The sequence below is a fragment of the Sinocyclocheilus rhinocerous genome, unplaced genomic scaffold, assembly GCF_001515625.1.
Source record: "Sinocyclocheilus rhinocerous isolate Xijiao unplaced genomic scaffold, SAMN03320098_v1.1 scaffold552, whole genome shotgun sequence".
Classification (NCBI taxonomy): domain Eukaryota; kingdom Metazoa; phylum Chordata; class Actinopteri; order Cypriniformes; family Cyprinidae; genus Sinocyclocheilus; species Sinocyclocheilus rhinocerous.
Window position 1 is genome coordinate 157661 of NW_015625574.1, and position 16232 is coordinate 173892.

Genomic DNA, 16232 nt, shown 5'->3' on the forward strand with positions numbered 1-16232 from the left:
TCTCGAAACATTTCGATATTATTCTCGTAATTTCGACATTATTCTCAAAATATTATGACTTTAATCTCACATTTTTTTTAGCGTGGCACTAAAACGACGTCGTAGATCACACTCGGGGCGATTCTGCCAAAAAGGAGCGGCACTCCACAGAACGTGACTAGATGCTGATTGGACTATGTATCCAGAGGCAGAACAAACAGAATGGTCTAGAATGGTGACAGTTACGGTTGAATGTGACAGAAAACACTTTTCACTTTGGTGGTGCGTCGTCCTATCACCCTAATGAACAAACCACCCCTGGCAGTAACTACAAAATGGAGACTCAAAACAGCTTTATCAAACAACACTGTTTCAGCCATGAATTAGTTTTGAAATCATTCTCATTTGGCATTAAAATGGGTTGGGAAAAAATGTTACATGTTACAGAGGCGGCGCTAAGGACTACTGGATTTATTGATTTATTATTTGCTTCATTATAGCAGAGGCCTGTTACGATATTTATACTTTATGGTTCTATCCAGTGGTGCAGATTTCCCAACACTCTTCCTGGAAGCACACCAGAGGGGCGTTCCATTCGACCGCAAGTTTCCTGCGAAGTGGACTTCACAGGGTATTCCAGCATCTTCACTGAGAGTCCAGTCCGAAAGGAAACAAACATGTTTAGTTTGAAGGACACTGCCAGACATGAAGTAGAGTGGGAAATTTGGGTGGGTCAGATAAGGGAAATGTCCAAAATGTGCACTGTTGATGTGCCTTCTGGAACACTGCTTACCCCCAATGATGGCCATGACCTATCACCTTTTTTATTTATTCAGCTATGAAGCAGCTCAGGATGATAGTGTGTTCATCCAGCTTAAAGGGATAGTTCACCCAAAAATGACAATTCTGTCATTACTCACCCTCATGTCGTTCCAAACCATAAAAAATTAAGATATTTTGATGATATCCGAGAGCTCTCTGACCCTGCATAGACAGCAACAATAAAGACAGTTGAATAAACTCATTATTTTTGTTGTCTTTGCATACAAAAAGTATTCTCGTAGCTTTGTAACATTACAGTTGAACCACTGATGTCACATGGACTGTTTTACCGATGTCCTTACTATGTTTCGGGGCCTGGGAACATTTCAGTTGTTTTGCTGTCTATTGAGGGTCAGAGAGCTCTCGGATTTCATCAAAAATATCTTAATTTGTGTTCCGAAGATGAACGAAGGTCTTACGGGTTTGGAACGACATGAGGGTGAGTAATTAATGACAGAATTTTCATTTTTGGGTGAACTATACCTTTAAGTCAGCTCAAGTTTTGTTCTAATCCAATGGTGTCAGTGCAGTCAATTTGATAATTAATCCTGCTAAGGTGTATCACTGATATAGTCTTTAGATCTTACTGTATCAATCCAGCAGCATGCCCTTAATCGCCAAAACTAAACTGCCCTTTTGGTCCTATTGAGGTGCCCCGTACCGCAATTTCGACTGAGGGGGATTTCTCCCCTGCCCCTCTGGAGGTCTGTGCACACCACTGTATCAATCTGCTGGAGCTACGTGCGGTTTACCCAGTGCTAAACTATTTCTTGCCAGTGAAGGTAAGACTACCGTGAGCTTGTTAGATCTGAGAAAACCTTGACCGTTTTTTTACCTGAACCATCAAGGTGGCACCTCAGGTTCTTGCAACTGAGCTTCAGGAGGCATCAGTTGCACTATTTGAGAGTGGTACCTCTGGGTTCATACAATCAGGTGGCAGGTACTCACAAAGATGCCTCTGTTGTGGGAAACATTACACAGAATCCTCCTTTGTAAGCATAAGGTGATCCTTGTAGCACCACAGATCTCTCTACTCCTGAAGCTCCTGGCAGGCAGTCCACGGCAGCTTCCCTTAGGAACGACCTTGTCTTTCAGTTTTGGGTGGTTGTGTTCATCACCCAGACTTAGCTGCAGCTTCGGGCTTGGACCCTGGATCCAACCCCTTTATAATGGATTGTAAACTTGTTCACACAAATCTCCACACGGCAAGCTTGTGCCTCCTTGTGGAAACCTTTCCCTTTATGGTGTAGGGACCATAGGATTGATCCTATTCTTTGATATTTCGGGTATTGATGGCTGCCCTTATGTAGAGATCCCACATGTGACTCTATTAGTCTGTTTTTTGTTGACCTGGGGATTTTCTTGGACATTATCTGCACTGCTGCCACCTGGGATTCTCCTTGGCTGGATGCACAAGGTCAGTTCTGCAGTTTTTCTATAGCAGCCTTGACTGCTTTTTCAGGTAAGTGTGTATGACTAGTGATCCTCACAGCTAAGCCCATACCATTATATGACTTTTTTCTGTCTGGTGTGGTGAGTAGATAGTGGCGTCTCTAGCGGTTGGTCTGGAATTCACCCGACCATAGTTACGTAATTAGTTCAGTAGCAGCCATTGGCATGGTGACATTGTTTTGCTACCAATATCAACACCATTGTTAGTTTATTAATACATAATATACTTAAGTACTATTTTATAAGCACCTTAGAGTGTTTCTTGTTATAACATGTATTTCAAGCGGCAATAAAGCAAATCAAGGTAAACAGACACAGGAAACGTGTTAATGTTTTTCTATTAAAAATAATTTATTCCAGGACCACATATAAATAATTCTTGAAACACATTACAGTTAATATTTGCTGTGAATAAATACTAAACAAACCAAAAAACAAGGCTTTTCATACGATACTCTATATGAAAGGTTGCACAAAATTTCTATCTTGTCATCTATATTCCTCTAGGTCTATAACTGGAATGTCACTATGTACTGTAAATCAGAAGTACTGTTCCTAATTCCAGAGCAGCTTATTTAGTATTGTGCAAGTTTGTGATGATCTGAACTGACTGAACAGATCCAGTAGTTGAAGAGTAGACACTCTTGAATTTCTGATTCGACTGCAGATTTTTCTCATGTGTATCATTTATCCGAAGCACATTTGTGTATAGGCCCACATGAATCTAATTCTCAAGTAGACGAAGCTAAATGTGCTTGCACAATATTGGACTTTAAGGATGGGAATGTTTAACACCGACAGTTATTCCTTTATAAATGATGCCACAGGAGCTAACTCTATCTCTTCTCATTATGTCTGTGCGGATATTGCAGAAATATTCAAATAGAGAATGTCAGTTTGTGCATACTACATGTATGCAAAGAATAGACAGGCATTGTGTGTTTAAAGGGGAGTAGTGCAACCGAAAGAATGTGGCTGGGCGAGAACGGCGAACGGGGAGTTCGCAGATCTAGGGGCGGGCATTTCTTACCTGGGCGTGTTTACATTCAGATTGATTTGTTTTCGCTTGGCTGTTTATCCAGACGGGGATTTCAGCCATCTCATCGTTTTTTCTTGTCAAAATTTTTGACGTTCTCTTTTTGGCACGGCCATTCCCTTCAGCTTAATTTAATTTCATCTGCTCTAGACATCGGGGAGGTGTCAAGTATCTGGTTTTCATTGCACTTAAGGAATTTTTAGCCACAGAAAAATGAACATATCCATTCAATAGAACAGACCAAGTCATATGAAGTTTAGCAAGGCAAGCAAAAGTGAAAAATAGTTTCAAGAGCAAGAAGGACTTGTGAAAATGGTAAACAAAAACATTCTCAAAGGCAACAGATCCGTACTGCTTGCAGACATCAAATGGTGCAGCAGGAAATGAAATTCGAGCTCTGCTTAGCAAGCTCTCATTGGCACTTAACCTACATTTTATGAAGAAACTATCAAATGCTGTCCTTCGGTGGTCTCTGCATACCCTGTACGTCTTCTTCCTGTACTTCCAAAAGGCTTTCTGCAGTCCACAGTGGCGATGTACATCGGATTAGACATATCTTTCGGTAAATTAACTTGTCAATTTTGTCGCTAATCTGAAATTGTTCATTCTTACACATGCTCTCCTCAATTTTTCAACAAACGTTTGCGATTAATTACCCTGTTCGATATAAACAGTGGACGCCACGGTTGTGTGTGACTAGACGTCATTGTGTATCATTAGTTTCTGTATGCTAACATCTCACGACAGGCCTAAACACATGATACAAATGACCAAAACTGCATTTGAGAGGTAATCACCAATTCTACATCACCACCGGGCTCTTTAGGCCCTGCCCAATGTAGGTGGGGGATTTTGGGCAAAAAGTTCCTTGTGTAAGAGAGTTCACCAGCATGCACGTGAACGTGCGATGAACTGGGCACTTTTTAACATCGAACTGTTCTGTCAGCCCCGGTAAATCTGCTTGAAGTGGTCACATTCGTTACAGTAGCCTTGTTTGTCTTGGTTGGCGTAGTGGTCGCAGCCCTGCGTCTTGCAGCGCTGTTTGCTTTTCTCTTTGGGTGCCTGGGCACGACGACCCTCTCGCTGGCCGCGGCTGAGGCAGTCCGGGCAGAGGTCCGTGCAGCCAGGGGACAGGTTCTTACAGCCGCTACGCCGACACTGTGCCTGGGTGAGCATCGGAGGTGGACGTGGTTTCGAGGCCCGCTGGACAGAAACAACAGAGCTCGTCAGAAGAGCCAAACCTACCCCACAGCAACAAAACCAGCACGTAAGGACACTTACCGTGACGAGAGGTGGGGAATGAGAGTCCCTGCTAGCAGCTTGGTTGAGTCTAGCACTCTGTTCTTTCACAAAGCACTTGTTGCAGTAACCCTCGAGCATGGCCTTTCCCTCGGCGCCACAGCCCTGACCCCGGCACCGCGGACAATTCTGAAAGCCCGCCTCGGATGTGTGTCTGGGCTGGACAACAGCAGGGGTGGCCACTGCACAAACAAAAACAGCCAAAAATCACACACTTGTTCCTCTGCTTGAGTTGTCTATGACATGATACCCAATAGGACAGGCGTGCCAAATCCTGCTCCTGGAGGGCCACTGTCCTGCAGAGTTTTGTACACACCTGAACCAACTAATCAAGGTCGTACTAGAAACTTTCAGGCAGGTGTGTTGAAGCAAGTTGGAGCTAAACTCTGCAAGACACTGGCCCTCTAGGACCGAGTTTGGACACCCCTGCAGTCGGAAGTGGAGATATTTCAACTGATGCAGTGGAAATTATATTTTAATCATGACAATGAAGATTTTAGCATGGTGATGGATATGATAATGTTGATGTATTTGGTCTTGGCGGAATAGATCTCCTATGCTGCTGCAGTTGGTTATTCCTGTAGTTGTAGATTATTGCTGCTGCTGAATTGCTGCTGCTGTTGGTTATTGTTGCAGTTGTAGATTATTGCTGCTGCTGCAAGCAAGTACAGGAACTTGCTACTGCCAATGCATACGGCGATACGGTGCCGTGAGTATTTAAGACATACTGCTGCTGCACAAATAGCATATAAAATAACCCATAGCAGATCTATACAGGTGGAGCTGGGGAAGGTGGAGGGTTTCAGAGAAACTTAAAGCGCGCTGCAGGAATCCCTAGTGAATGCTAGCCAGCCATATAAATGCAAGGCAGTAAGCTCATTGGCTGCATATGCAGCATGAACCAATCAGCTTGTGCCAAGTCGTTTAACTCTCTGAATATCATCAGTTACGTTAACAACCCATCAGCCTGCGCCATCTAGAGTTTCATGACTAAACTATATATTTATTGAGAGTTACAAGAAGAATTGAGTGAATGCAAAACAGCTGCACTTACGGTGATTGGTCTGGTAGTCTAGATAACATATAGTGCAGAATCCCAGCTTCTCTGCAGTTCCAAAGAATTGGCAGCCGGAGCGTTTACACTGCCGGGCAGCGGGCGTCTGCCAGGTGTGGCCGGCGGTGCCAGTGCGCTCCGTCTCCCTATGCATTGCCCATACTGAGGCCTCGGTTCTAGGCTCCTGCTGCTGGGTGTCCCCCCTCTCGGAAACGGAGAGCGCTCCAGCCTCCCTCGGCTCTCGGGGTCCGAGGACGAGGTTTGATTTGTGGTGGAAATGGCCTCCGGCTTGCAACCCGCCTGTCGCTTTTCAAAGCACTCGTGACAGTGGGGTTGAGTGTCCACCGAGACGTAGAATGTACAGCGGGGTGTGGCACAGCGGATCTCAATGAGAGAGAGTTGGGAGACTGAGAAAGGAGGGGGACGCTGGGATTGGGGGGCCCATAAAGAATCCTTATCCTCCTGCCAGCGCTTATATTCATGGTTGACCAGTTGTAGATAGTCCTCCATTAGGTTCATGTCCTCAGGTAGGTTGCCTTCATCCAGTCTGATGGAGGAAGGGTGCAAGATTTGAAAAGGAACACTGTAAGATCCCACAACTTTTTGTGGTTACATTTAGGAAATGCCTATATATTTATCAGATGTTTTATCAAAAGTACCAATTAGTACAACAATTCCAGAAACAACTGCACTGAAGCAACCTGGGTTGCTTGGATCTGGCCGCTTAACCAGCAAGACTTCACCAAAGAGTGCGTTTAGCTCATACCTGGCTGCAGTGATAATCTGTGTGGGATCGTAGCTCAGGCCAATGACAGGGATTTCTATAAGCATTAGGTAGTCTTTTAGCAACTTCTCCTTCTGTTGCTGCTCCTTTTCTGTCAGAAAGTGCACTTGAAGATCTTCAAACCCACCCCGTCCAGGGTTTATCAATGGCACAGCACGGATCTCTGAATGGGTCACAAACATCAAATATTTAAATACACTGGGCCAAGTAGTAAGAACACATTATGGAGTAGTGCGATGTCTGGTGGCATACCTGGGCCGCTGTCTTTGATTGTAATCAGAGGTGCAAAGTGCTGGGAGTCATAGCCGAGCACTATGGGATATTTGTAGCATTCTCCTGGAGGCCAATGCAAAGGCAGGTATATGCCCCCGACATTGAGGGGTGAAAAGGAGGAACCAGACTTCATACTTCTAAGTACTTGGTCTGTCGAGAGAAAAAAATTGGTCATATATTATGGTCATGTTGATGCACTTTATGTGTCCAAATCAGTCAGTGCGCCGGGCAGCGGGCGTCTGCCAGGTGTGGCCGGCGGTGCCAGTGCGCTCCGTCTCCCTATGCATTGCCCATACTGAGGCCTCGGTTCTAGGCTCCTGCTGCTGGGTGTCCCCCCTCTCGGAAACGGCAGTCCTCTGCATGCAGGGTGGGCAAAGACCGTTAAATATCCTAAAGACCTCCTGTTGGCACATAACACACCTCTCGGTGTCCCTTTCCCGTTCTCTTTCCCTCTCCCTTTCCTTCTCTCGCTCCCGGCTGCCTGACGCCCACCAGCCGTGAGAGGGGCCTTGCGGCGGGCCATTAGCAGTCGATCGGTTTTGCCTCGCTGTAAAGCAGCGTTCGCACAGCCCGTCATGCTCCACGCTAAGAGTGAACAAACATCCGGGCGTCTTGCACTTCATGGCATGAGTCTCACTGTAAAGGCTTAGACTGGGGGCCGTAGGGGGCGCGGAACGTGGGCTGGGCAGCGAGAGAAAAAAATTGGTCATATATTATGGTCATGTTGATGCACTTTATGTGTCCAAATCAGTCAGTGCTCCAATTAATAAGTGTTTGTGTAATTCTATTGAAATGCTTCTTATAGAAGCATAATTGTATACGGATACATACCTGCAATAACAATAATTGGTCTCCGCAGAATATTTGAAAGCACAAAGATGTGAATATCTTCTAATGAGTCAAACTGTAGGCCATTACTGCTGGACACTGGAGAAGCCATTTCTACAATCTTCACCCATTCCTCCTCCCAGTTCTGAGAAACAAAAAACATTGCAAATATTCATGAGTTTTACCCTTGTCATACCAAAAAAAAAAGTTCAATAAGGAGTAATGAGATTCTGAAATCCTTCATTTGTTCAGCAAAATCTCTAATGGTAATACATTGAAAACTGAATGTGTCAAGTGTGGTTAGGGTTAGGGTTAGCTGGCTTTATCAGGCTGTTTATGCCACAAAATGACAGTTTTACATGTACACTGTGAAGGGGGAAGTGCTTACCAATGTGCTGTATCGCAGGCCAGTCTGAGTGAACTCCTGAGAGTGCAGCAACTCTGTCTGAAAGCGCATTCTAAAGTTACTAGTGTCTGTTTCCTTCAGCACTGCATAAAGAGCCTTTCGCAGCACCAGGTCTGTGTCCTGAACCCCCAGCAGGTACTGAGAGGCTGCGTGGAGCAGGCAGTTCCCATCACCTAAATGACACAAAAACACAGATCACAGCTCAGGACAGTCGCCAGTGAAGGGCTTGGGACTGTGCAAGTTCTTGTGGTGCCATCAGGACGTTATTCTCCTCAGGCCCTGAGTAATTAATCACAAATGGCCTCACTTCGTTTCTGGAACTGATTGCCCATGAGCCAACATGGCAGCATGCAGATATGCCATTATACATCAGTTGTCCTACCATCTCCTTACATATGTATTATAATGTAGACAAATTTCCCTTGGAAGTGCCCGAGATTTGGCTTTGAAAAAACAGGTCATAGAAGTTTGTGAAGGAGGTATTTATGCATTCACAAAAAGGCTACGAAACTTGCAGTTCCTGTTTAAACATCATCTAGATTGTCATAACAGAGAGAGCCTTAGCAACTTGTTGACGTGCATAACATAGCAACAAAAAATAATACTAAGAAAATGAAAAACTACATATACAATCTTTGCATTATTGCTGCGTACCTTGACAGCAATATCTTTATACTTAAAGGTTAGTTCAGCCGTATTTGTCAAGAAGCAAGATTAAGAATGAGATAAAAGCAATACAGGGGATTTCCACAGAGGTGTTAAAGCAGTTTAAAGATATCCATCCATTTCATCTGACTGCATGCATTTTAAAACAGGACATGGGACCGTATCTCTGCAAAAACAATGAAATCAACTCCTCATTACACACCAGGCAATTTGGACATGTCAGGCTATGTAAGGGGGGGAAAAAAATCTCAAAACTCTCTGTAAATCAATAACTTCACTGTAACCTGTAACTGTAGATCAAAGTGAAGCAAACTTGAACACTCAAAGAGCATGCACTGCAGAGCTGTGCTCATGGCCTAGATTCTGTGTTCTTTCTGATGTTGTGCAACATGTGTGCGCGCGCTTGTGTGAAACAGCCTGCGCACAACTGTGAGGAATTTCCCTAGTATGTGATTCTCTGATTAAGCGCCGTAAGGGCTTCACTTCAACTTTTTCTTTACCTTGTCTCCTCTTGACACCAGAGCCATGATATAAGGCATCTGGACTTTCCAGAGAGGAGGGGCGACGCTCTACAGGAATGCCTGCGCCCGTGCCATTTCTAGGGTCGATAAGGGAAGTCTGAACATATGATCTAGTTCCTGTTCTTTAAACCTGCGTAATTGTCTAAAAGCAAGGGTTGTGCCTGCACCTACTACCAACACAAAAACCAAATGTTCCTAAGCAGAAGAAGGTTTTAACTGGTCTATACATTTTATTTATGGAAACTATTTGTACAGTGCGTTGTTTAGTTTCTTGTTACACAAGAGAAAGTTTCCATATGAACCTTAAACCGTAGGGGGAAAAAATACAAACTCCACAACACCTCTAAATCAAACTCTCATGGACATAAACGAAGAGATCTGAAACGGAATTAATAACATTACAGGGCCAAGCACTCTTAAAGTAGTGTACTTGTAACAATAACTACCTTAACGCTTTTCAAAATAAGCAGTTTTTCCAGTAACAAATTTCCAACAAGTTGCAGTTTTGGGTCGCATTGATTGAGAACGCAGTTTTACATGTGTAGCAATGTCAAGTCAGAGAAAAAATTCATTTGGTCTTTTAAAGGGGTCATATGATGCTATTTTAAAGATCATTATTTTGTGTATTTGGTGTAACAGAATATGTTGACATGCTTTAATGTTCAAAAAACACATTATTTTTCAAATACTGTACATTATTGTAAGTCCTCTATGCCCCGCCTCTCTCAAACACGTCGTTTTCTACAAAGCCCCCTCAAGGAAAACTTGAAATCGCATCATATGACCCCTTTAAGATTCGCCAATCTGTTGAGTCCTTGCGCATTAAGCCTCTACACACCATTTAACTTTTTCTTTTATTAAATTCAGTGTTTCTGCATTGAAACATTGCATATGTAACTCAAATTCAAGTTTGATTTATTTGAGTTAAATATTTTTAACAATATTTCCCGCTTTAAACACCTTCAAAGTAGTAAGCTACGTTTTGTAAATAGTTAGCATTGTAGAATCTTTTTCATAGAGGTAGCTTGACTGTATTTAAATACTTTACCGTAAATTATGAGAAAACTTGTCATTTGGAAAGTTACAGTTTCAAAGTAGCTTCCCCAACACAAAAAAAAGAACAGAAAATGAACATATAAACTGTGGACACAAACTACATCTGCTATACAACCACATCCTTGTCACCAAATTCAGCAACACTGGTCACAGGAGCAAAATGTGGCCTCAAGAAAATGAATAAGCATTGTGTAGATATGGTAACATTGTCCACTTCTCTTACTTCACTGTTATATGATCAGATGCACTATAGAGGCCCAAGCTGAAACAGAGCAATTTTAACACTTGTTTTTATTTTAAGCTAATTTACACAGAAACTATTTGACCTAAAAGCTTTGGAATTTGGCTTTAGACATCTTTGTCTTGTTAGCAGTCATTATCAATGTCAATTAGTCCAATCATAACTCATATGTTGTGAAACTGTAATAGAGTATAATTGTAATAGTAAATAAACACTAAATAGTGAAGAAATATATGCTGAATACACACTAATGGTAATCAAAACAATGTATTCCTGTAGAGCAAACAGTAGACCAATGCCACGAGCAATGATCATGGGTTCGATTCCCAGGGAATGCATGAACGAAAAATTGTCCGCCAACTGCATAAATGTAAATGTACAAAACACATCCACATTTAGACATATCCTCCGCTTTACTAGTGACGTCAGATTATTGATCGCACTGGCTGATTAAAGAGACACTTTATAAATGCATAACATCGGTAAAATACAACACCAGCCTAAAATCTCTCATCATGCAAAGATGCGTTTTCTCGGGTATTACATTTATTGAGGGTTACATTTATTCCAGTTCCCCTCTATATTCAGTTACGGGTCATATCAATGCGATCTGTTTTAAACAGCATGTTCCAGTCTGACGCTTTCATAATCCCATGTGACTTAAAACAGGAAATTCCTGTTTCATTATGAGGAAAAATCCGTGCTGTCCAGAAAAACAAACAAATTACCAGAATACAAGAACGAGACACTATCCACTACCAGGAACTAGACATGATAAAATGACCCATTATATTGTATAAAAAATAGTGACACTTACACACTAACAGCGCTAGCTTGCGGACGATTTCGGACAAATGTTAAGGTAATGAGAAAAAAAAGATACGTGTAATCTGCATTTACCTAATTTCAGTTACAGTAACTAGTGACTGTACAATGGAGCAACAATGGCAAGTACAGAGAAGTTTCCCTCGCAGCATTACTCATAAGAGAAGAGCAGTGCGTCCTGACCCTGAGGGAGCAGGAGAAACATCAGAGTCATAAAGCGCTCACTGTGAGCCCTGCATCACGCCACGGCCCCTTAAATCAAATTGTGCTGGAGAATTAAGGGGGAAGAACATCAGTGTGACAGACAGGGCAGGATTTTCCCGTCTGCCGTGAAGCCCCCTAATGTGCCAAGCATTTCAAAAAAGCACGTATAATTTTTTTAAGTGGTCAACCGGTATGGCTTTTTTAATAGCTGCAGAGTACGATAAAGATACCAGATGAGATGTACATAAGAGCTATCATGAACTGAATACTTATTTTATACAATGAGAGAGGTTATCAGGCAAAAAAAAAATGCCACAAGCACGGAATTATTCAAAGTGGCAATTAATTGTTCAAAGTCCATGTTATTGTTATTATGCATGCTTAAGATGTTTTTTTCTCCCCTTTCTATAGGTTAAGTTTTTTTTCTATCGTTTTAAGTTTAGTTTTAGTATAACATTATAATACCATGCATATTTTTACTTTTTTTTTATTTAAAGAAGAAACCAATCCAATGTATAGTTGACATTTGAGGCTTAATACTATAGAAAAGCTATAAAAGTTTTTCAGTTAGAGTGTTTTCAGCTTGTTTATTTTCACATAAATCTATGGCATGCAGTTGCTTCAAACAATGGTATAAATGTCATTCAATGTAAATTGTGAGAATCGTAGTTAATAAACGTGATTACAATTTCAATGGAATAATCGACAATTATGACTTTTGTCATATAATCGTGCAGCCCTATTGGCCGATATATATATATATATATAACTAACAGCCTTATTACGGACCATTTCATTAGAAGAATTAGTGTATCAGACCAATAATGCATCATTACCATAAATAGACACAAATGGTTTAAAACACTGCTGCCCAAACTCGGTCCTGGAGGGCCGGTGTCCTGAAGAGTTTAGCTCCAACCCCAATTAAACACACCTGAAGCAGCTAATCAAGCTCTTACTAGGCATACTAGAAACTTAAAGGCAGGTGTGTTGAGGCAAGTTGGAGCTAAACTCTGCAGGACACCGGCCCTCCAGGACAGAGTTTGGGCAGCCCTGGTTTAAAAGATCATCACGGGAGAAAGAATCCAAGTGTTTCTAATGTCAGCGTTTGAGAAGAAAACACTTCATTCGAAGGATACGCAACACACACAGAGCCGCTACTTCTAGCTGATAAAATCACAGCATAGTTACCGTTGGTCCTCAGCGGCACCAGCTTCTTGACCTCGCGGCACCAGTTCAACCTCTTCTCCTGCTCCAATGAGCTCTGCATGGCCCGGTCCAAGATGGCCGCCTGGATGACCTCGCGGAAGGCCTGCGGGAACTGGCTCATGCGGATCATCTCCAGCGTGTAGCGGTGCATGCTGCGCAGGTGATGGATCAGGCCGCCGCTGGCCGAGGGCTTGACCACATCGTTGGGCACCCGCTCTCTGATTTTCACGGCCTTCAGGAGGTTACTCACAAACAGGAACTTGGGCAGGAAGTTCTGGCCCTGAGACATGGCAGTCTGGAGTGGGGAACCAATCTATTTCTGCGAAAGAAGACCTGAGACAAACACACCATTGTCAGAGGCGCTCAACCCACGACCATGTGCTACAAAGAAGAATTTCCCCTCCACCCTAAAGGTGAAGAACTGAAAGACAGATCGTGGCCCCTGAAAGCTGATGGTGTATTCCAGACTCATGGTAAAAGGCTCTTGAGGTCAGATGAGTGAAAGGCGAAGCTCTTTATTAGTCCACCCCCACAATGAAATTTCCAAAACTCTATCAGAATGGCCTAAAGATGGGCTCAGACACGCTGACGGGAACCTAGCGGCGTTGAAAATCCATTGACTGCAAGGGCACCATTTATTTGTCTCAGCTGCCGAGGTTCTTTAGGGACAACTTATTCTGAACGCCAAAGCGACAGCGTTCCCTTAAATACCTCTTGAGCGAAACGTTCGCAGCGTTAACGCCGTGCGGAAAGCGACAAAGCGGAGTCCACAGTTTTATTAAACGCAAAGCACAACGGGGACAATAGAGACCGACGCGAAAAAAATATTGTAACATCAGTTGCTGACGCTCGAATTACGTAATTGACTTGACAGAAGCCCTTAGACAATGCAACACTGTAACACTGGAAAGGAAGCGATGTGTCCCCATGGCAACAATAGAACGTTTTCTCCGTTTAATGTTTCAAATCGCCGATAAGTGACGTCTTCGCAAACAATGGCTGTCAAATCCGCGGCGTTCAAGACCGTTTCCGTCTGTACGACACAGACAGACAGCCGTTTAAACGAGAGACGACACGGGAGAAATCAGCCCCGCTCGGTTTAGGATTCAGTCTGGACACGATATCAGAGAGTCGAGGGAACAGGCGGCGATGAATCGCACAACTCTTACCTGTTCGATATGTCGGTATCCACCAACAAAGCCCATACGATGCTCTGGCTCTGCTGCTACTTCACTCAGTCCACTTTAATCGTCCATGGCGCTCTTATAGAGATCCACTGGATTTCACTGCTCGCACGAGACGCGTCCAAAACACGGCCAAGTCTTTACTCTAGTTCAGACAGCCCGATTGAAAGCAGTACATAAAAGCCAGTGGGGATTTCCGTAAGGTACTTTCCACGTTCACAGCCCATTATAAGCGTTATCTTCGGCTTATCCGCTAGGGGGCGAACGGTGGCGTTGTTACGTTACGTCGTTACGTCGGGCTTGATGACGTAAAGCTCGACGCTTGTTTTGCCACACCCATAGTACTGGTAGTTAGGTGAGATATGGAAACACAACGGTGGAAGTCCCAGCCTGTGCGAGTGTGTTTTAGTTCAATTTGATGGATGTAAAGAATGAATGTGCATTACACGAAACGCAGCAGTCTTAGTCAGTGGGCTAGCAGTGTTACACAAGGGCCTCTCTACTTGACTTTTTCAGTGTAAGGTCATTAAATGAATACAGTTTCATGTGTGTCATGCCTCAGAGAGGAAACAGGGTTTACTAACAAAGCTGACTGTTTAATTTGATGGTACAAGCTGAAACTAAGGTTCTTAGAAAGATAATTGAATGCTCCCTGCTGAAAAAAACAAAAACCATCACAGAAATTCGAATGGTCTCCACTGCAAATACCATCACACACGTTACAAACCATCAACTTTTAACCATTAAAACTATTAGAAAGGGTTTCCTGTAGTGTGTTTTGGGACATATTCCATTAGGATTGAGTGGTTTTAGTGGACTGATTACCAGTAGAGACTCACATGGACCATTGCAGTTTCCTTTAAAACCAATACAAGTCCTATTATAACCAGTAAAGCCATTACAAATTCTGTGATGGTTTCTATTGTTTTCTTCAGCAGGGCTTTCAATAGTTTAGCCTACTATACAAAATCTTGGTAACAAGGCTGAACCTAGCATATATTCTCTATGTTTTGTCACATCAAACTGTGTGTATTTGCTAAAACAGCAAGGAGAAAAGGAGAAATACGTTACTGGATTTTTGTTGTAATTACCATATTAACATATAATAAACATCAGCATCAGATTGACACTTTATGAGTAGAATGACACTGGGCAGAAACATATGAGCACATGATTGATGATAACGATGTGGGAGTAAAGTTTACAACTCAAGATTCAGCTCAGCATTCAAGAGAAGTTGATCAGAAGTTCCCATCAGCAATAGTGCAAGAAAGAGTGACTAAGATTTCATTTCTTACGAGGGTCGTTCAATCTTTTGTATTCTTTCCACTCAGAAATTCTTGGTAACGCTGGAAAATGTCTTTTAATATTAACCTGAACAAACATTTTTACATTATGTTAAACTAGCACTGACCTACTTTCTCTGTACCTTTCCATCTTTTGACATTCCCTGAATTCATTGTGCAGCTTTATTGTTTGACAGATATTTATATTCGTTTAATTAAAGCAATACACTCTATAGCATCCATATCAACTATAGGTGATAAAATATTATTTTTCAGCCATAAATGAACCATAGAAGCTTTAGAACATATTAAACACATTTTGAAATTAACAATATATTTTCATATTTTTAAAGAACGTTTGATGAGTTTTCTGTTCACTGACACCCTGCAGTACCTCCATACACATCCAGGCATGCATAAACTCCAGTCACCAATTTCTTTTAAATCAAATCAAATAAAAAATGTTCTCTAAAGACATGTGCACAGGCGCGAGGGCGGGACAATATGCTTGTCCAATGGCCAGACAGTTTTCCATCCAGCAGCCTGTCACTCACATTTAACAACATCCGAGGAGCTTTTCACTATATGTTACAATAGGGAAGAAAAGCTGTTCACACTATCTGGCTCAAGCCGACATTAAAGGGAACTAAACATACGTTTGTGTAAATTGCACATGATGTGTCTCAATGAGAAAAGTTTTGAAGTACTGAAATCCCTCCACGGGAGGTGAATCTGAGGAAACTGAAGAATAAAGGTTTTTCCATTAGAGCAATCATTTGCATTGACAGTAGTCTCTTGATTTAAAGAAATTACACAGCTGTCTACTGCCAACTGGGGCTTTTTAAAACTTTTGACTTTTTAAGCCTGTCATATCAGTTAAACTGAAATGATTTATGTTGAAATCTGTTCATATATATATATATATATATATATATATATACACACACAGATACTGTCACGGTTTGTCGAGGAATAAGGACAGCAAACGAAGATGCACACTTCCAAATGATTGAATTTTTGTAATATAATGTCAGTTTGACTTTACACAGAGGTGGGTTTTGTAGATTTTACACAAATGACTTGAACATAGAGGGATTTTTTCTTTCT

The 16232-nt window shown here is 42.3% G+C and overlaps 1 protein-coding gene across 1 annotated transcript; it reads right to left on the minus strand.

Moving 5' to 3' along the window:
- Positions 1 to 3389: 3389 nt before the first annotated feature.
- LOC107751155 (tumor necrosis factor alpha-induced protein 3) lies at positions 3390 to 15146 on the minus strand. The gene is given in 9 exon segments (XM_016566786.1): positions 3390 to 4492; positions 4571 to 4770; positions 5643 to 5856; positions 5859 to 6189; positions 6409 to 6589; positions 6679 to 6849; positions 7531 to 7672; positions 7916 to 8106; positions 12638 to 15146. Coding segments are annotated over 9 exon segments (1998 nt in total). The 5' UTR covers positions 12945 to 15146; the 3' UTR covers positions 3390 to 4231.
- Positions 15147 to 16232: the final 1086 nt, after the last annotated feature.